At 35.0% G+C, this 22,355-nt stretch overlaps 1 protein-coding gene across 1 annotated transcript in view; it reads left to right on the top strand.

Moving 5' to 3' along the window:
• The window catches only part of LOC112963831 (connector enhancer of kinase suppressor of ras 2-like), a 254,744-nt gene that overhangs the window by 156,824 nt on the left and 75,565 nt on the right, over positions 1–22,355 (top strand). Inside the window, exons 8-9 of the mRNA XM_026061261.1 lie at positions 2,926–2,994; positions 16,155–16,301. Coding sequence (XP_025917046.1) covers positions 2,926–2,994; positions 16,155–16,301 — 216 coding nt within the window. The remainder of the gene's footprint in view (positions 1–2,925; positions 2,995–16,154; positions 16,302–22,355) is intronic.

Consider the following 22,355-nt stretch of genomic DNA (forward strand, 5'->3'; position numbering starts at 1 on the left):
TAAAGCAACATACTTTGTATTCATATTGGATTCTAGAAATGGAAATGAAATATCCTGCTGTTTAACCAAAAAATAAAAAAAATCTTTGAGTGGTTCTGTTGGCTAATAATGCTGTTAGTCCTGTAGAAAAGAGCAGTTAGACAAAATTCTGTATGTTTACTTTAAGAAGAAAAGTTGACACTGGAGCCAGGTATTTCTTCATGCTATCTTATAAAATACATAGGTAAAATCCTGTTTATTTTAGTGCAGAAGAATTCAGATAATAGGAGATGGTATCTGTTCGTAACGAACAGGAAATGGGCAGTTTAGTTCAAGGGCTGGACTGCCAACTGCAGGAGACACAAAAGCCCTGTGTCGTGCAAGAGCAAGCAGAGATAAAGAAGGTGAAGAGTCAGAACATGGTTCATTTTGGGGAGGGAGCAGAGTGAGGTCAGGAGTGATCAGCAAGCAGTAGGCCAAAAATAAAGCTAAGCTTGGAATGATACCTGTAATAACAAGCCAATAGGGCAAATACCCAGTATGTTATTTCTTACTGATGGAATAGTTAGTGATGTCTCCTAATGCTCTCTAGCAGCTGTATAGACTGCAGAATCTATTGATTAGTCAGCAGATGCTGACCATTGGATAGTAAATTGATGTTCTCATAGACGGAGTCTTTTCACTGGCACTCTGCTCAAAAGTGATTACAGTCGTTTTCTTCCCAGTGGCTGCTTGGGCCTTTGTTGCATCGTTTCTGTTGTCCTTGTTCCTTCTGTGTTTTTTTTTTTGGTTTGTTTGTTTTTGTTTGTGTTTTTTTTTCCCCTCTTACATTTATAAACTCCATCCACAAAAGAAATGGAAATGATGGGTGGAATGTGTGGTTGGTGAAGATTGTCTGGCTGAAGAGCTCTTGCCAGTTTTTCCTGGAAGTCTTGATTGGTACATAGCAAGATCATGAAGTCTCTACAAGTCATCTTTGAATTCAGCTAAGTCTTCTCTTCCTTCACATTTCTACCTGGCTCGTGCCATGTGCGACTTAGTTGTAGGCTGACTCCAAAACACATCCAGAACTGAACTGTGTTTTGATAACATAGTATCTTTTCTGTGAGGAATTTCTTCAACACTATTACAGCTAGACCAATCTCCTTTGCTGCTAAAGGCTCTTTTTCTGCCTTTCTGAGCTGTCTGCTTACTTGGACAGTGAACTTGAACTGTTACTCCAAGAATGTTTTTCCTTAAATGCTTTCTGCATTGTTTGAGATGGAACAATCTGTCCTCTGCTCTCTAACGCTATAGATTACAAATGGAGTAAACGTTCAGCCTTGTCCAAGTCTCCTGGCTGGTCTAATTCCCCATTAACTAACTTCTGCTTTGATTTACTTTCTAAAGTGATGTCTCAGCTCTTTAAATCTTTTCTGGTTATTTTCTCTTTATTCCAAATCGGCCTCCTCTATGTCAGTAGAAGACTTTTGTAAGCTAGTGCACAATGTAAGTAAGTGGCCATGATTTCTCAGTTGTAAAATGAAATACTTCTCTATGTATCTCACAAGCTGGATGTCACTTGTGTTAGTTTTTTTGGTGACTTCCTAAAGCAGTGCTACTTTTGTCTGTGTATAATAAGAAAATAATGAAGACAGATGTGATACTAGTACTTTAACAACAGATACCCTCTTTTAGCTTAAATTAAATTCTGAAAAATGCCACATGTATGTGTCCCCAAAGCACATATTTTTCTTTCCTATTTAAATACAAACAACTTTTTCACAATTACATCCAAGAAAGAAAACCTTGTTTGGTAGAATTAGCTCTTAAGTACTCTTCTGAGTGTTTTTACTGTACCTCTTCAGCATGACTACTGACCTGCATGTCTTGTCAGATATACATCAGAATGTCAGATCATAATGACAGTTCTTGCCTCTTATTTGTGTTACTATGATGATAATACATTTCAGTCAATTCTGACACTAGGTGTCAAGAAAGCAGTAAGAAACAATGTGAAAAGTTAGCTTCTTGCTTATGCCAGCCCTCTGGATCTTAGGTCCATAAGACTAATGTGTAGGAAAGTCTTATTTAAAACCTCCCTTTAACTTGATTTTGATTCAAGAGATCTGTGATAGAATATTTATTTACATTTTGTAGTAATTTTAATTGTAGAGCTAATCTTGTTTGTCTTGCAGATTTTATGATCTGTTTTCACTTGAAGCATTTAATGGTGTTTTCCTAAGCAGTAGCGGACTGTGTTTAAATACCTTATTGGGCACTGGGATTTAATTGTTTTAATGTGAACAGAAGAAGCTGTATTTAGAATAAGGTAGTTGCTCAGCTTAAAGGTTCTGAAATTATGAAAGTGGAGTATTATATATCCTAAAGAACTAGCCCCTGAATACTCTATCCATTAGTATACTACCACTTTCTGTGTTCATATGGTGCATCTAGTACTGTCTTGGAAGTACTGGAGCTAGTGTGTGTTTGCAAGGACCTGCAGTGCGCTTAAGAATCACAACTGCTATATAAAGGACTGTATGAGACCTGCTTTTCTGTTACATATGTAGTTGTGCCAGCCCTGTCCATGTACATGCAGTAAGCTCACCATTTTTTTGGTTTAACAAAATTACTGATGTGGGACTTGCATTGACTCAGTATAGTCCTGATAAGATTGTGACAGCTCTTGGCTCAGTACTCTCTCCTCTGTTAGGTAAAGATGCTAAAATAGTTTAACCAGTCGGTAAGATTGTATATCACAAGTGGAAGTGAGAGTCCAGATTATTTTATCATTGAATTATCATCTATAATGAGGAAAAACATTCCTTATAAATACAGCTTTTATAAATATAGCTAATTATTATTTGTTAATAATATTTCCTTAGACAGAGTTTTCTTGCCTCTTTCACCATTTACTCCCCCCCAACCCTGAATGTAAAGTTAATTGTTATCTGTTGTCCTTAGTCTCCTGCTGACCAGTGTAAGAAAATCCATGCTGGAGATGAGGTGATCCAGGTCAACCATCAAACTGTGGTAAGTATTTTGCAAATTCTGCTTTGCAGGCTTTGTCTACTCCTGATGTTAAAAGATAATAATTCTTCTCAGCAGCTAACTGTGCCAAATTATATTACTATTTATGCCTTCTAAAATACCATGATCACTGCTGATGCCTAATGAGAAAAGGCACAAGTTGAGTGATTAACAAGCCCAGAAGGGTTAAGCCAAACTTACATTTTGAATACTTGCTGTTCATTGTCATACTCTTTATATAAGGAGATCACAGAATGTTTCATCTGCAGTTTATAGCGATTGTATTGATTAAAACTCTTAGACTTTTCATTATGGTTTTGCCAGCTAGTTTAACCTTTTCTCTTAAACAGATACTCTTTAATCTGCATTCTCTTTAATCTGGGATTCATATTCAAAATGCAGAAGTGCTGTAGCGGCCGTATAGTCTGAGTAACGTTGATTGGATGGAGAGGAAGCATGCAAGACAAGATTAAAATCTTGATAGAAATCTGTAAGGTTTCGCTTTTGTGTGTTCTTGTATGCAGATTTATTTTTAAGCAAATGAGCAGTTTTATAAAGTCAGTGAAACCATTAAACTGTTTAGTATCCCATAAGCATGTATATGCAGAAATGTATGCTGAGTCGAAGGTATTCTAGCACATGATTTGCATGCTTTTAAATGTGCTGCTGTCATGGTGCTGCTGTCAAATCTACAGGACAGCATGCTGTGTGAAACAAACTTTATTTTTTATGAGCTCATTAAGTAAAAAACAACAAACAAGCAAGCAAGGAATTAATCCCGTCTCTGTAGGCTAGCTTAAATTGTTAGTTCTCTAGTTACTTAACTTGCTAGTTCACTGATTCGTTAACTGGATAATTTGTTAATATCACGCGCTTATGAGCAAAATAGTTACCTAAACGATGGTGAGAGTGCTCATCCTTCCTCCTCCGTCATGATGCGGATGTCCCCTGAATTGTACCAGCAAACACGAGAGGCTCAGCAGTCCAGCTGCTGGTGGATCCACTTCAAAGGCTGTTTGTGTGAGCTGACGTATTTGTACCTACCAGCCTGGAATTTTGGTCTATACCATCCCTATTAGTTGTTTCAGTTACCAGATGATTTACTTAATTCCCAAGAGTTTCAGTCTTATCAGGTGTTAACAAGAAGTTAACTATAACTGCAAGGACAGCAGACCTCATTGTTTTTCATCCTCGAGTATCTGGTGTGCGTGTTGCTTTCGCTTCAGCCTAACGGTGCTGCTCCCAGCATACATTAGACCTTAGCATGAGCTGTGCGTTAGACCCAAAGCCTGAGCAGGAGTCAGGTGAAGAAGTCACAGCAGCCACTATATTTCTTTCTCAGCTGTATGCAGTTATGCAAGTATTGTATAACTGTGTATGCAACAAACCACATTTCATTTTACATATAAATACAGGAATAATGCATCTCTGCAAGTATTCATAGAATTGTATCCTGACTTACAACACACACAACTTCACTGAAGAGTGAATTACAGTTTTCTTAGATTAAATTATTGTAAGTGTGCTCTAAAAGCCTATGAGAGAGCCGAGCCTCATTCAAAGTTGAATGACTACATTTCTTTTCCTATTTTGTGATGATGCAAGCTGCTGCCTTCTTAACTTATAGGACAGTTCCAGTGTTGAAGATTATTTTACTGAAAACTCTGCAGTTAACTTTTGTCCCAGTAGTATCGTAAGGCATAAGAACTTTTCCTCCAAAACCAGAATGGCATCAGTGATACTGGGGCTTATAGGTGCTATGGAACACTTGTATTTCCTAGTGTTTAGCGTGAATAACATTGTTACAATGAAGACAATAATTTCTCTGAAATGTTTATAATGTAGCCATTTAACTTCCTCTTTTTCAGAACCCTCTCCAACTGGACACAGCAGGAGCAAAGCTATGAAACCTCTTTCTGTTTCTTTGTCCTTTGAGTGAGATGGAAATGTGAAAGCCTAACTATTAAATTCTTATAATTATAGAGCAAATATTTTCTCTTAAAGTAGTAAATTTATTCAGTTATACTTAAAATGTTGGTGCAAAGTGTAGCTCTTAGCTACGTTAGAGAGGTTTTATGAGTTGTCATAGTTACAAGTTGAAAAATGCATTAGACTGGTTTTCTCTGTCAAACATACTCTTCAAATGACAGATCTGACTTAATCTTGAGTCCAGTAGGGGAAACCTCCTCATTCAGCTACTCAAGAACTGGCATTCTGGGCAGCAACTCTGTTTTCATGTGTATTATTACAAGAGGCCCAAGGTTTTTGGTACTTGTAATCCCTTTCTCTCTAATGGCACTGTGCCAACAGCTGAGTCAAGTGGCATAAAATAGCTTCTTCCTAAAAGCCCTCCACTAATTATTAATTCTGAAGTTTATAACAGGCTAAGAAAAGAGATAAATGGCAAGCTGTTTCTTGTGGAAACTTATTCTTCCTCTGCAATGGTTGGGAAAATCTCATTCTTTATTCATTGTGACTTTGGAGAGCCAGCCAGTAATACTGAGTGTTTTGTATGTTTTGGAGGTTTGTATCTAACCCTTCTGCCCCCATGGACTGGGAATTTTAAGGGTTTAAGTATCCCTTTTGATCTTTAAGTATGCCCTATTAGTCATTTTTGGTGTGTCTTGCTGTGTGAACAAGTCATACTACAAGCTGCACTTCTGTCTGTTCCTTCTTCACCTGTTATCATGAATTGTCATGATCAGTATCATGCCTGTAATTACCATTATTTTCATTAGTTGACTAGAATAATTCAAAGATTTCAGGTCATTAAATTTCTCTGTAATCAGTGATTTAATACTAGTAGTACCAGTTTGCAAAATGAGGTGTAACCCCTTTGAAATGGGGGCAGAGGAGGTTGAGTAAAGCTATAAAAGGATTTGTGGTGGTTTTGCAGGCTTTCCAAAACTGTAAGCCGTCTTGCTCACCAAGTAGAGGAGCATGGATTTGTACCTGCATTGAGTTCTCACTAGAACTCAACACTTGGTCATAGTAGCCTTTGCATTGACTTTGCAGCTCGACAGAAGCAAGTGTTTTAATCACCTGGGCTTGTTTTTGGGGACCTGCAGTCTTGTCTTTTTCCCTGTCCACACGTCTTGTTTCAGATTTGTTATTTCTGAAGAAATATTGCCTCAAGTCTGTCAGCTTTAGTTGGGTTCACTTTTAATATTAACATGCTTAAGTATGACAAATAATTATTTTATTGACTGTAGAGGTAGAAGCAAAATTGTGAAAGAAATATATACATAAAATACAGGTGCAGAAATAAATACAGCACAGTTTGAAATTATAGTTAGTCAAAGCTGACCTGCCTTCATACCTCTCTCACAGTGTTCTCCAGCCATTTTTCTTGCCTGGCAGTGCCATTTTCACCACCATATTGTTTTCAGAAAGTTGCCTTACAGATTTGAGTTCTAATCCTACCAGTGGGGCTAGAGATTAAATGCCTTCCTTTCCTTTTATCTTTCTTTTTTCCAAGACTTTTGCTCAAGATTTTATTCACTTTTTTATTTGAATGTCAAATTTTCATTCCTTCTAAAATAAAAATGCAGCAACAGCTTGCATTTGTTTATAACTAGTTGTGATGGCTCGTATTTCCCCCTTGTTGCAGAGCGGAAAGCAGTGGAGCTTTCCCGTATTTCTTCAATTAATCACTCTGCTCAATTTATTTCAAAAGAAGCATTCAGCATTGTATTGTGAGGAGAGGAATATTACCCATAGTATCCTAAGCACTTCCTTACTCATTACAGAGCTTTCAAGATTGTTAAAATATTATTTATAATATATCTAGCCTGTCTCTGGTTTCACATTAGTTTTCCATAGGGGCATACATAGTGCATTAGAAGTACAGGTGATAAAAGTATAGGTGCAAGTGTTAGTTCTTTTTTCTGCTTTTACCTGTTCATTTGTAAGGGAGGTTCTGTGCTTTCATAAAATGTATACATGGGAGCAAAATGCAATTAATGTTGCAGAAATGTACTTTATCCAGATTTTGGTATCTTTCAGATATTCTGCATACCACAAGATTTATCCTTGTTGTCCTAACAGACATTTTCTCAAGATTGAATTTTCTTTAGTGTTTGGGTAGTCTTTCAAATATAAATTCTGTTCAACATAATGTGTTTTGAAAGAATCTATTTTGAAGATGATGATTAGATACAACCTTTTCATATTGCTACCAGTGAAAATGCTTTCTTGATTAGAGAAAGTGTGCATTTTTTAAAATAGATTAAGATCCTGTAACTATTGATATCATCTCATCTGATTTTTAACTAAACTAGGCCAATGTATTTTGCAGATAAATTCATGTTTGCTCATTTACTAAGATCATTTGATTCTTAAATTTCCAGTGATGTTCTCACAGCCTGTGATAAACTGTTCCGGTAGTTAATTATTCTCATTGCTGAAGAAAAAAAAAAAATCCTGGTACATTTGGTTTGTAGTCTACCTTTGTCTAATATCAGCTTCCAGTCCTTTGATCTTGATATATTTTTAGCTGTTTGATTGCTTAGCCTATTTCTTATTTAGATATTTTCAGGATCTAATCAAGTTATCTCTTCACCTTCTCTTTGGTAAGCTAAGTAATTTATGTACTTTCAGTTTTTCATTATAAAGCATGTCCCTCTTCAACAACCTCTACAAATTCCTAACTGAAGTACTTTGCATATTTAACATTGAGTTACACCACTGTACAGCAGAAGCATATTCATTCATGCATATGGCAGTACTCCCATGCTAAAATAGTCACCCGCTGAGAAACATAGTCGTTACTGCTGTTTGCCTGGTTTTGAAGACTTGTTTTCATTTTTCATTCATATAAGAATATGGAGTCTCCATCCTTGGAGATGCTGAAAACCTGATTGACTGGGTCCTGGGCAACCTGCTCTAGGTGAGCCTGCTTGAGCGGGGGATTTGACCAGATGATGTCCAGAGATCCCTTCCAAACCCAACCGTTCTGTGATTCTGTGAGGAAACGAAACTAAGACACTTTTTTTTTTTTAATTGACTTTTTCCTTTTAAAACAACAACTTTAGTTTCAATTTAAATTTGGCTTTTTTCCACCAGGAAGTCCACTTAAAGAGAAGAATCATGACCTATTTTGAAACTGTAAGAGGAGGAAGCTTTTAAACACCTTGGAGAAGATGCAGAGTTGGAAAGAGTTGTACAGTCCCTGCCATCCATTGCAGTCACCACAGATAACAGCAATTCTAATCCTTAGGCATTTCTCTGGTGTTGCAAAGCTATCACAGAGGAGTAATTATGCTGACCATGACACTTGTTGAATTTCTAGATGTGTGGCATTAAGCATTTTGGGATTGATGTGGCTAGAATATTTTGGCTGTATGTTTTCAAAATAGTTGTTATTACTTATAATTTATGTACTCATTTTATATAAATCATTAGCTGTACTAAGTAAAGAAGCATCAACTAGGACGTAGCTATATTCATGTTCTTCTTTTTTTCCTAAACCGGTATATTAACAATATTCACAAAGTAAGACCATTTGTTTTACTTTTCAAATAACTTTTCAGTGTAGTTAAGAGTTAAAAAAATGTTCAAAAAGTATCAAAGGAAAGCAGCTTACAAATTGAAATAGTTAGAAATAAAAGATTATTATTACGTGGAATCTGGTCTAACCAAGGAACATTAATACAATTCTGAAGATCAAAGAAAAAAAAAAAGTACTTTAAGCAAGAAATTAATTAAATCAGACAACCCACCACTAGCTGTTAAGATCATTTTATCATCATCCAATTTCCTTATTTGCTTTTCTCTTCCTCCTTCTTGCTTATTAGATTTTAATATAACAACGTAAGAAACTTGAAAAAAAAAAAGTTCTACATTCTAAATTACCATCACACAAACTCTTTATTTTTTTCCTAGCAGTAGCAACAGGCAATAATTCTGTCAGTACCTTGTAAATCTTTACTTCCTTTCTTATAGAATTATGTAGAAGCACTAATATACTGCAGTATTTTTACCTGTTTACTAAATTAATAGTTATACCAGAAGTTGTGTGAATAATATATTTTCTGCTGTTTACTTGAAATAAAAAGGGAAGTAAATTTCATTTTTTCTTAGTTGTTTTATACATGATACATGATTCTTCAGTTAGAGAGTTGGGACTGTCATACAGTGAAAACAGGATAAAATGAAACTTAAGATGATCACTGGCCAAGAAATACTTGGTTCTTGCAGTTTTCCGTAAGAAGTAGTAGTAAAGAACATAGGGGAAGGGAAGGAAACCAACCATAACAAACATATAGATATAAATATTCAGGATGGAAGCAAAACTGGATAACTTAAAGGAAAAGCTTACTAGTCTATAGGAGGTAACGCTTTGGAGGTAGTTTAGAGAGGAAAGGATAATTAAAGACATGGGAAAAACGTAGTGTTAGATAAAATGCAGTATAACTTTATGAAGAGTAAGTCATGCTAATGTTCTGCCTTTGATAAATAGTTTTTCAGACAATGGAAATGTTGCCAGTCCAACTATTGATCCAGCTGTCTGAATATCTGTAAAATACTTGATCCAGTTTTGTATAGAAAAATGCTAGATAAGCTAGAGAAAACTGAGTTGGGGGGATTGTCTGTTTTTGAGGATTAGAATTTGGAGGTCATTTGTTAGAACAGAAAGCAATAACAGTGCTTTTAATAATGCCTGCTGTAAGCTAGATGTTACTCAATAGCAAGTGGCAAGAATCCCAAAGTCAGAATGTAGTAATTAGTCCCAAGTTGACTGAGAGCCATGGAGGCGATGTGACTCAAAATGGCAAAGATGAACTTGGAGTTAATCAGGAACATGTTTCCAGGAGAAATAGTGTATTAATGCCATTGTCTTGACATTGGTAACACCTTGTCTGAAATACCATGCAATAAATAGGTCAGTTACAGTCATCAAATGTGAATTTACATTCATTGAGCATTAAAAAAATGTAATGGGAGAAAAAGATACTGCAGTATCTGTCTTAAATGAAGAGATTGTATAAAGGTTTTTAATTTGGTTAATATAGCCAGCTAGGTATGAGAGGAGAATGACTTTCTTTTTCTTCATAGATAGAGGCTGTAAAGACCAGGAAGGGAAAGAACTTTTTAAGGTAAAGAACAATGCTATTCAAGAAAAAACATCCATACAAGCATCCATAAATCAATTTGTGGTAAAATTTGAAAGAGGGTTTTTTTAATCAGCAATGAAATGAGATTCTGGAAAGTTTTTCTGAAATTGAGAAAAGGAGCAAGGACCCTCGGTAGTCTGCCGTTTTGGATAGTGATTGAAGAATGGATGAAAACAATTTTATTACAGTTGCCTGCAACTATGTAGAAGAGTAAATGAATGTAGTAGTCTAGAAGTGCTCTTTCAATTCTAATTGAAAGCTTTATTGTGTAAGCTATTGTTATGTTATCTCTAAATAACTCTTGTTTTTAAATGATGTAGTTGCATTTTAATGATTGGCAAGGTTATTCTCTAGAATGAAGGATGCTATATAAGTGCATGATCAGCAGCTTAATACCCTTTCATACTGTTCATTGTATATTTAACTACGTGCTTTAAAATTAGATATGTCAGGAACCCTGGCACAATGAAATGATCTCAGCACTAAGTTTTTGGTGTTAAGATGTTTATTGACTTAATATCCAGAATGTATGTTTGTAATTGTAAAATTTGAGTAAAATTTTGAGATTGTAAATTTGAGTCTTAATGAGAGTTCATTTTAGAGATGGAGCTAAATCTGTAAATGTAGTACTAGGTGACACCATCTGTGTTTCAGCACACTTCGTGTGTTGTGAAATACAAGTAGGAAAAGGAATGATAAAAACTGAAAGGGAGATGACATGAGATTTAGAACGTCTTCTCTGAAAGGATGTCTGTTTGCAAAGAAATTGCAGCAGTCACTTACTCTCAGGATTCTCTCTCTGAAAAAGGCTTAGTAATGCTGTTTTTCCAATAGTGGATCTTGCATCTTCTTGGAATCTTGCTGTATTCTTCAATTAGTTAATGAAAATAACTATGCAAGATAGCAGGAGAACATTTGTTTTTCATCATCAATTATTGTTAGTAACAGGATATTAATAAAAAAAAAAAAGAGTGAATCAACTACAACTGTTAATGTTGAGTTTCCCATTCAGTGATTCTCAGAAAGTAGTCTTAGATCTTACCCATGTTTTTATCTAATAATCAGTTCTGATTTCTATGTTAATCAAATTTCCCTTGATTTTTTTCCCCCCCTCCCCCAACCTGGGCAATATTGTGAGGCAAAATGAATTAATGACTTACAGTACAAAAGAATGATACTCTTGTTCCTTAATGAAAAGCTGCATTTACACAATGTTCCGGTTTTATTTTTTGTGCAAATATGAAGAAAGATCATATTCTTGAGATACAAGTAAGTGTCTAGATGGGTTAGCTTATGTGTTACAAAAGCCTTAAGCTGGTTCATGAAAGGTTTAGGTCCTACTGGAGTCTCAAAGCAAAATTACTTGTTTGCAGGTGGTATGCAGGATATTTACATGTGTTCAAAATATTTAGTAAATGTTGTTTTGTACATTTGATTTCCAGATCAAATGCCTAACAAGTTCTTAAAATTCCCATTCAATTAGTGCTCAGTGTCTCTCCTCCCTAGGTAGGATTAAAGCTGGCAAATGATACAGTGAGTAGAATACACACAGCTCTCACAAAGAAATAAAGGTTTGACCTTCTTTTAACCCCATCCTTCCTTCTATGAGGTGCACTCTGTATTTCTGTGCTCCTTAGATCTTCTTCATTCTTCAGAGTCCTGATAGTTGTTAAGGGTTTGATAAGACAGTAAAGGAACTGTGAAACCACACTTGTACTTTATCCCCAGAATTTTCAGGAAAAGCAAAGCAAAGAATTGTGTTTTCTATCCACTAGGCGCTCCTGCTTCCACTATCTGAGCTGTGCCTTGTTAAGATACACAATAATATGTATGCGTTTTGAAAAACACTATGTGGAGGTGAAGATGGCTCTACTATGCCATGCAAAGCGGACATAATAATGTCCTGCTAAATTTGTTGATTTGAATTTAAGGGATATTTTGATTGCTCCAATTTCATTTGGTTAGGGAAAAAAAAGCACACTAGTGGTCTTTTTTCTCTATTAGTCTAATTTTAATGTTAACTTTCATTACTGAGTGAAATATCTTAGCCCATATTACAGAATCTAATTAACTGAATGTATATGCCGAAACTCTTAAAGGAGCAAAATACCCTTTGCTGAATATGTCTCACCATAGCTAGAAGTTACTAATCGCTATTAAAGACTGATTGTTTAAGAATATATGTCAAAGTCTGTCTCAAGGACTGGTTTTCAGCTAAGATTTTTAATCCATTGTAATGACTTCTTTCTATTTTTTCGAAGATATTTTTAGTAGTACAATTTATAATAACATGTCCAAATTCCTACGAGCATTTTATCATAGCCTACTAGTAATGATTGCAGACTGTTCTCTAATAGATCTTGGTATTTAATGGTTCTGTTATTAAGTTCTCGTTAGAATAATTTATCATTAAGTTAATTATTTATCATTCTTTTCTAAAAGAAACTCATGAAATTATAAAGGTTTCAGCATTCTGAAAATTACAGCAATCTGTAAAAATCAAAAATGGTTAGTTTTTAATTCTGTAACTGAGTAAAAATAAAAATAGCCTCTGCCATTTCATAAGCAAAGCACAAACTGGAAGAGTTTGTATGGAATGAAAGTTGACATATATAAATCACAAATACATTTCATGCTTAAGCATCCAAAACATTAAAATATCCTTTTAATTAAAACTATTTATTAAATGTAATTCACTTTTTAGCATTTCTCCCTGCTAGTTTTTGCATTTGTTTGGTTTTGGTCTGTTTATAATTTGCTGCTGCTTTCTGGATTCTTTGGTGAGTGCATTTTTAGATTTTCAGTACAAATGGCAAGAACTTAAGCTATTTAAATACTTCTTTTAGAATTACTACACATACTACAGTTCTTTCCAAGCCTTAACATTTAAATCCAAGTGCAAACCTTCCTTAAACTACACACTTCATACTTGCAATCCTGGCTTTGGTCCAGCGTGGGGGTAGATTGGAACCTTACAGTTTACATCTTAACTTCTCTTCAGTCCTCATAAGACAATTTGAACTGAAACGCTTCAAGCTTACCTTTGTTTTCCTTCTAACCTCATTTGAAATCAGATACTATCTGCCTGCAAGAGGAAATAATTATGAGCCATGCCTCACTCATACACATACACACGCGCACACACACACTCTGATTCTGAACACCTAAATCTTTTTTTAGTAATAGTGAGAAAACATGTGTTGCATGTGTACATATGTATGCTTAAAAGAGCAATGTTGATAAAAATGTAATAGTGAACTCTGATAGGTCAAGCTTAGTCAAAAAGTATAGGAAACATAATGGGAGTGAATGCTTGCAACTTGTACAGTTACTGCTCTTGTAGTGCATAAACTTTTCAATCTAAAAGCTTCAATTTACGGCTGCCACAGTTCACCCCTGGAGGTTGTGTCTGTAGAAATGCTGCATGAATGAAGCATTTTAATTCCTTTTTGGTACAGAGCTGCTTGACACTAGACTTTAGACTTGTAGTTATAACACTGATGATAGGTCTTTACTATGATCATTTATTACTACTATAAAGATCCACCATGTTTGGAACTGAAAATGGAGGGAATAGTCTAGTACAGGCACTTCTAGGGCTGCTGGGAACTCGTCTTCTCTTTAAATCAAAATTCTTTGCAAAAAGTATTGTTCTGTGCAAGACTGGATCCATACTCCTTTGTTTAGCAGAATTGCAGATAGAAAGGTAACCATCAGCATTCAACTAAAACCCAATCACTTAAGTAATGTTTGAAAAATGGCACAGTGTATAAAAAAGTAAACTGAGAGTCTGTCCTACTCCTATTTACTTTCATTTAACAGAAAACTAGAAATCACATGAGAATAGGAAAAGATGCAAATAAGTATGGCTAAGAAAATCCACCAAAGGAACAGGCTTTGCTGTTTCCCAGAACTGAAAGTGAACCAGTAACTTAATTGTCACTTACAAGTGGTTACTTTTTCCAGTGATTCCTTTCTATGTAGTATTGCTCTTGTAACTTGAGTTAATCCAACAAGATCATTGGTGTACTTCCTGATAATAACAAATGGTGGAGATAGATGTAGTACAGAAGAAAAGCAGTGGTGATTATTCAAAAATAATTTTAATTTTGTGAGTATGCGCCATGGCCACAGACTCAGATTTTGGACCCAGGTCTCAGTCTATGTTAGTCATACCATTTTTCTGTTGTAGAAAAAGTAGAAGAAACCTGTATTTCAAAACTTGTTGTGTAAATCTGATTATCTATATCATGTCATGAGTATATTGATAAAAAATACAAGCTTTAGAAGTGAATATTAAAGCTAATGAGCATTGCAGTACATTTCTGTCAGTCTGTACAAATTCGGAGACATTTTTTTGAGGTCTGTAGCATTAAAGAAATTTCTTCAGTAATACAGTTATTCAGCAAATTGTGCTAATCAACTTTAATGATAACTCCTGTCACTTAGTATTTCACAATGAATTTCTTCTTTTCTTCATAGTGAACAAGCTAATATATCAAGTGTATACAGGAGGGGCGGAAGCACTGCTGAACTTGTGGAGCCACATTTATTCTGTTTAATAAAACTAGTACAATTCCATTGATTTCAGTTCATTTTTTTTAGAAAAAAACATGAGTTTTTTATAATTTTCAATTTCAGTTCTAATTTACGTATCTGACTTTCTTGAAAATTTTTCTCTGTGTGCATGTGGAAGTATGAGTAGAAGTTCAGCAACACTTAAATGTGCAAGAGATTCATTCTAGCATAAACATCTTTGTATACCATCAATTATGTTAAGTCAGTTTTAAAACCTCTTCAGCCATGTAGGATAACAGGATAACATAAACATTCATAAACAAAAATACCATAAAAATAAATTTGGTGTTTTAATGTATAAACAGTTCAAATGGAAAAATGGCAAATTCATATTTAAATAATCAAGAAGACTAAGATGTCTCTAAGCAGCTTTCTATGAGAGGCACATAAAAAAACTTTTCAGTATTAGTGATGTTCTTTTTCATGTCTATGTTTACAATTTATAGTAACTTAAACTATTCAGCTCCTGGGGGATGTACAGGTAATTCAAGTAGATGATATTTTTACCTTTAGTTAGGATCTTGAAGCGGTTGCATATGTTGCTATATCATAGTCTTTTTTTTCCTCCTCAACAGTGAGAGCTTCAGTTACGATGTTAAGGATCCAGATTGAAATTATTTCATGACAATTGGTCTTTATTAGGCAGAGAAATGTAAAGATTTCTGCCTCTAAAGCCTTGAGAAATGTTCTTTCTATTTGTCTGTAATGCTCAAATGAGAAAGTTATGAGATTTAATTATTTTTTCTGGTATCTGTGTAAAATTAAGAAAAAAATTTTCATCTGCCTTGCAAGGTGCTCTCAGAGAAGTGGGACTAGTAAACCCTCTAAGGGGGAGATGTAATTTTTATTTTATTTTATTTTATTGGTCCTTTGGCTCATCACCATGTCCTCCTGCTGTAAAATAACTACCTGCTTCTATTCCCTGTTCTGCTTCCCTCCTTCCCTATGCCTTTTTCCATTTATAACACCACTGTCTGGGGAAAAAAACCCACTAGTATAGTGGCTATTCAGAAAGAAAGTCCATGCGAAATGGCTAGCCAGTCCATGAGAATGTACAACATGTGAAGTTTGCTTGCCTTTCTCTCAGCGGGGGTACTAATTGGGGTCTTTCTAAAACCAGTTGCTGAAATCCTTCATGGTACTTGTCATATCCTAACTTTTTTAAGATGTCAGTTCTGCTTTCAAATTTGATTTAAAACGTCCAGTGAACTCGCAGATTGTTTAAAAAGCAGACAGGGTTCACATATGCCTTGTTTTGTTGAGAAGCCTTGCTTAAAAACAGTAACAAAAATAATCTAGCATCAGCAGTATCATTTCAATTCAACAGAAGTAATCAGACGCAGTTCGTAAAAGCTGCTTACATTTGCAAATAGCAGGCTGTAATAGACCTTTTCAGTTAATAGAAGGCATCCCTCGCATTTACAGTTAAACGGAAAGCTTTCAAAATTCAGTTATGGAATTTTTCCTTAGGTTGGCTGGCAGTTAAAGAACCTAGTAAATGCATTGCGAGAAGACCCAAATGGAGTGATTTTAACATTGAAGAAACGTCCTCAGAATACCCTGGTTTCTGCTCCTGCCCTTCTGAAGAATGTGAGGTGGAAGCCTCTTGCACTTCAGGTAAGAAGGCTGTTGCAACCCTGATGTCATGGTAAATCCTGTATTCTATTAAAGATACAACACTAGAAACATTACTCCTTCCAGTGGAAAGAATAGGAGCCTTTAAGAAGTCCAGTAGCACTTAATAATGAGAGAATAAAAGAGGGGGGAAAAAAAAACGCTCCAAACTCATATGAAATAGAGTGCTGAAATAGGTTTGTGTGGCAATAGTATATATGACAATAAGGTTGTTTTCCTCTAATTCTTTGTAAGGTTGAAAACCAAAGGAATCCATAGGAGGAAAGAACATGTACAAATAGCATTACTAAGTAACTAGCAAATATAAAGTACAGTTAGGTTGCTTGCTTTGACTAGCAAGGGGAACACTGCTTCTCTACAATCCCATTATTTCACAGCCTGTCAAAACTACTGGTGTGTGATTGAGTGGCAATCCTTTTGAATTTCAGTAAAAACCTGCTTGTTTCCCACATTTTTGAGCAAGAGTTTGAGTTTTGGGTAACAATGCTAATAGAACTTCTAATATTTTATGCATACGTATTCTGTGAAGACTTGTTGATAGGAAAAGATTCAATTGTAGACAGCATGGTTTGCCCTTCCTACAGCATTAACATATATAGGAAAAACTGATTGACCATAAAAAGACTGAACTCAAAACATCATTATTAAAAGCAAGTTAGTGATTATGCATGTTTGCTTTTAATACAGTATAACATTCTGTAAGAGTTTATGTACTTTCATAATGTTCAAACTTCACAGTGTTGTTTTGTTTGAATCATTAGAAACATGAATGTGTTTCTGAGTAACTTTAAAACAAAACAAACCCTTCAGTCCTGTCCTGGCAAATTTATTTCTTGCCTGTCACTTCCTCAATCTTTCATGCCTCAAAGTGACTTCGTCCTACACAGCTGCTCCACTTCAGCAGTTTGTTCAAACCTTGCAGCTCAGGATTGCTGACATTTTTTTCAGTGCCATCTTTCCTTTCTTTGTGAATACCTTTTCAGAGGAAAGGAAAGGGGACATTGTGAGACCCAGAGGATATTGAAAACTTTCCAGAATTTTTATGAGGGCACAGGAGTATCATTCTTCTCTCTAGTTAGATGATTCTGTATCTACTTGTGAACTTAATATGGAGCTTCCAGGGACAGCAAAGTAGAAATTGCATTTACAAGAGGGCTTCAGTAGAGATTCTTTCTTTATATTAATACATTAAAGAACTGTAATTCAGGAGCAGAACTAATTCAGGAAGTTTTGTCAATGTGAAACCAATATATATGGTATATATGGCACAGTATATGCTGGAAAACATGACCTCCTTTGTCATGGTAGCTAGATAACTGAAAGTGCATTGAGCTATTTTTGTACAAGTATCAATAGTTTCTGGTTTTGGGGTGTGTCTTCTCCTGATGAGCCAGAAGGCAAGAACCCCTGAGGACCAAAGGACTCTTTAAGAGTCATCTTTACTAGGATATTTCTTCTGTGCTGGAGAGTAGTTTAGTGAGGGATTTCAATAAAAATCTAAATTGCTTCAGAAAATAAAAAGAGCAGTGCCAGTGTTGCTTCTTAACAGTAGATATTGAAATAAGAAGTTGAAAACCAACTTTTGATCTTTAGCATCTTTAGTCTTTCTTAAGGTCTTTTTTAGTCTTCATGCTATAGACGTGAGCTCAAATCTTAGGACCTAGATAAATTTCAGGATGCAGTTTTTCATTTTGTCCATTTCCTTCAGTTGTCTCACCTGGATCTGGTATTATTTATTATTTTCATTAGTGACTTGGAGTTAGCATATGATTAAATATCAGGATGATACTAAAGCTTGTGTTTCCTGGACAGCAGACATAACAGCTTGATGCTGCTGGAAAGCGATGATCTCATTTCCCTCTCCCTGTTCTTGGATGCAGAATGCCCTCTCCTTTGTTTGACTTTGGCATTTGTTAGGCTCTCTAGATCAGCTTAATTCACTGAATTGGGAGGAAGGCTTCTGGTTTTATTTGCTTTTCTGGATTAAAGTGGCTTTCACTGAGCCTCAGAGGCTATTGGGCAGTCTCAGAAATAAGCAGAATACATTCATCATAGACAAATAGAAGGTTTTATGGTTAGACAAAAGTAACCAACTGCAGGAATGCAGCTAAGCAGCAGTCAATAGAAAAAGATCCAAGTTAAAGTATCATAAATGAAAATGATTCAGCAAATGTCAGACCATTGCAAAAAAAGGGCAGCGTATTTGGACACATAGTTATATACGTACGTATGCATGTACACGCACTGTGAAATATAACACACATGCAGATTAATTCTTTCATCCTCACTTAGTGCTGGTAAAGTTTTAACAGCAAATCTCTGATCAGTTTTTGACTGAAGACTTTCTTTCCTTACCAGCAGTTGTCTGTTTTTTCCATTTTATTTGTGTTTTTACTTAAAAAAAAAAATACATAAACAAATAAATATGGTATATTGTATCAAGATAAAGTGAACCCAGATCTTCTATGAAAACAGAGCAAACCATTGGCTTTCACGCTCTTTCCCCCCCCACACAGACACTTATAATCACTAAGAAGCTGCAAAAATGTAGGCAGTTGGCCAGATTACCTAGGAAGTGATGTTTCTTTGACAGTCTGAATTCACAAATGTTATGTGAGATCATTGATGGGGATGTTTGAAGTTCTTGTTTAGAAAAACAGAAAAGCTTTCATGCATTTGCTTTTGTGTACATAGCTACATGAAATATTTTATATGTAGTTTTTATGAATGTCATAAATTCTTTTATAAAACACGACTATCTAAGGTGCAGACAGGACATACTTTTCAGCATTATAATATCCGTTTCTCCTGCAAAAGTTATACATAATTAGTGAAGGAAAACAGGAAAGAGGATTTAACAACTTAAAATTCAGAGGCCTGAAATGTTTGTTAACTCAGTTTGGTACTCAGCAGGAATTTTTTAAATAAAAGTTGTTATGATTTCTGTTTTTGTTTGAGGCACATTTATAAGTATTATTAATAATTTTTTTCATGATAATTGTGTTACAGATTATACCAAGTTGTTTAATTTAGAAGTTACTGATGATACAGAATCTGTGAATCCTTCTTACAGAATGTATTTCTTAGTCTCATCATAGTATTCTTTTCCCATAGTTTCCCTTGATGTTTATGTAACAACAGAAGACTGTTATATGGGGAAGTTCTATCCTACTGTTGTTATCTTTCAGTTAGAAAACATCTCAGTCATACCAGTTTCTCATTTTCTCTTGAGCTGACGTTACGTGATGGAAGAGTGTTTTCATTTTTGAACTCTGTGATTATCCACTCAGTAGAAAATGGATCTTTCACCTGCAGTGGCAAATAGTTCTCTGTTTTTCATAAAGATGAGAACACCTGCAACTTTACTCAAGTATGCTATATATTGAATTTTTTCTTTTTATTTCTAGGAAATTTTCTAATGGCAGTAATCTTTCTTGTTATGAGTACTTGATCCAGCATGTTAATTTTTTTTTATCATTTTGCGTGAGATACAGGGATCTGTCGGTGATGTGAGTAGCAAAACTTACATCAACAGTGACAGTTTTATGATGTCTTACATATTAGGAAATATGCATTTATTCTCAGAAACTTTATAAGTATCTGGGGAATAATTCTAGTTCAGTGTCTCATTTCAATAGATTTTGAAAACCATATGAATTTGGAGAGATGTTGATTTGTATAAACGATGAATGCTATAACATGAGAACAGGTGCTTGTAGAGTGAAGGAAGGAGAATGAGAAATAGATGATATTTGTATAGTTAGTTAGTTCTCAATTCATAGTTCAGATATGGTAGCCTGATACAACTGCTTACATTAACTTCAAAATTACGTGCTGCCCATTTATTCAAATATTTAAGTGGGGACTATCTCAGACAAGGAAAGACTTTTAACACCTCAGACACAGAAAATACGGCAAGTAAGGAAGTTGTGTTTTGTTATCTTAAATGTTCTTATCAGAGAAGGTGGTGAAACAGTCACATCCTTTATATCTTAATGCCACTCCTGATTTTACTGACTTCTGTCATTATTCACATGTATTTCATTGTATCCTCTTACTCTGAGGACAGAAATTAATATTTACACATCAGAAGAGGTATATATTTCAAGTTACAAAGATTTATAAATTCACAAGATTTGAAAACACTGTAATTGTACCTGCTGTTTTACAGTACATGGTATATACCAATTTACCAGTATGTGAGAAAGACTCTATAAAAACAGTTCTGTTTCTTACTCGGGAGTAGTATTTGTATTATTGAACACTTAACTTTTCTGAATAGAAGCTTGTCCGATAAGCAATTAGTCATCTGTATCACTGGCATCAATGAATCATCAATGAATGACAAAAATTACTAGCTATGGGAGTTCATAGGGTGATACGCAGTTACAAAGCCCCATTTTCCCTTACCGCAGGCAATCCATGTAGAAGAGTGACACCTGTGTGTTGTCTGTGAATTCACCCGTCAGGGGAATTCTGGGGATTGAGTTTATTCCTTCAAGGGAGAAACCAGAGACTCAGTACCCCATCCTTAATCTTCATACCCCCTCACAAGGTAAGGGATGTCCATGTTCAAGCCTCTTGTTGCTGTACTACTGGGCTTTTCCAGCTTCCTGCTTCTTGTCCTGCTGTTTTTTGCAGGATCCACTGGGGCCTTATGTTTGTTGTTTTAAACAGCACTTTTTAAATAGATACGATATGTAATTATCCCCCAGTATTTGCAAAACACACAGATTCATAGCAATGTATTTTGTGTCTGAAACAGTTTGAGTCTTTTCATTTGGCAAACAATTGTTTGTTTATTTCTGATGAGGATTGAATTTACCATTTGTCTCTTATTTTTATTCTGGTATTTAAGCATCATCGCTGCTGTTATTTTACTGATAATTAGTATTCTGGTTAAATATTATCAGTAACATACAGCATATACCTAAAGTGTCACTTCTCAGCAGTCCTTTATGAACAAATTTGGGTTTGCTTGGGATTTTTTTCTCCTATGCATGTATTTGCATGTATTTTATCAGATACTCATTTGTACACACAAACACACAGTCTGCAAAATTACCTTAAGTAATTTGATTTTAACTCAGATATAAGGCTTCAAGAATTGATAATGTCTGCTTATCAAAGCAATTGATAGTCCTGATTATTTATGATATTTGCTATTTATTAAAATTACTTCTTTCAATTTGGTGTAATACTTAAATGCTACTAATATTTTAATAATACAAGATCCCTGGCTATTTGCATATGCTTAAAACCACTGAAACTCTATGTCTAATATCACAGAAAAGGCAAAAATAGCAGCATTAAAACACCATTAAAATAATATTTTACAAAAATATAATCAAATTTGATTCCAAGTGTTTTAAGGAGTTTATGATCTGAATAGCATAGAAAAAAATCAATGTTAAAATTAAAGCTAAATTTAAAATGCTGCGAGTGTGTCCCCTTAGCTGATGCAAATTGGCATGGAACTTCCTAAATAAATATGTTAAATGGTATGTACAGTATAATATGTGAAGGTAAATATTTAAGAGATTCATAAATCAGACTGCCCTGAGCTTTAATTGCATTTAAGCATATGCACAATTTAAAGCCCTGGGAATTCATCACATAGATGAAATTACACAAATTTTATATCTCTTGATTAGAGTAAAAATAATTGGAAAGAATAAAAATTACTATAATTTTATATAGTCACATACCTGAAACTGCAATTCCAAATGGTTAATAATTTTCCACGGCTTTTAACCTGGTTTCCTAATGTTTTTTGCAGTCACTCTGTGCATGTCTTTCTGTTCTTACCCTTTCACACCTTTTCGCCCCCTTTTGAACCTCTGATCCAACTCCCGTTGAAAGAGAAGTCTCAAAGACTACTTTCAGCTAAGATCAGCGAGGGCAAAGGAAGATGTGGCAGAGGCCCGCAGTCTCAGTGTAAACAGCAAAAACACATATTGGGACCTAAAATCCAGATGGAATAGGTTCCTTTATGATATGATTGTAGGGGAGAAAAGAATGATAGGTCTGTCTTTT

This window comes from Apteryx rowi, unplaced genomic scaffold (assembly GCF_003343035.1).
Source record: "Apteryx rowi isolate R43461 unplaced genomic scaffold, aptRow1 scaffold_179, whole genome shotgun sequence".
Classification (NCBI taxonomy): domain Eukaryota; kingdom Metazoa; phylum Chordata; class Aves; order Apterygiformes; family Apterygidae; genus Apteryx; species Apteryx rowi.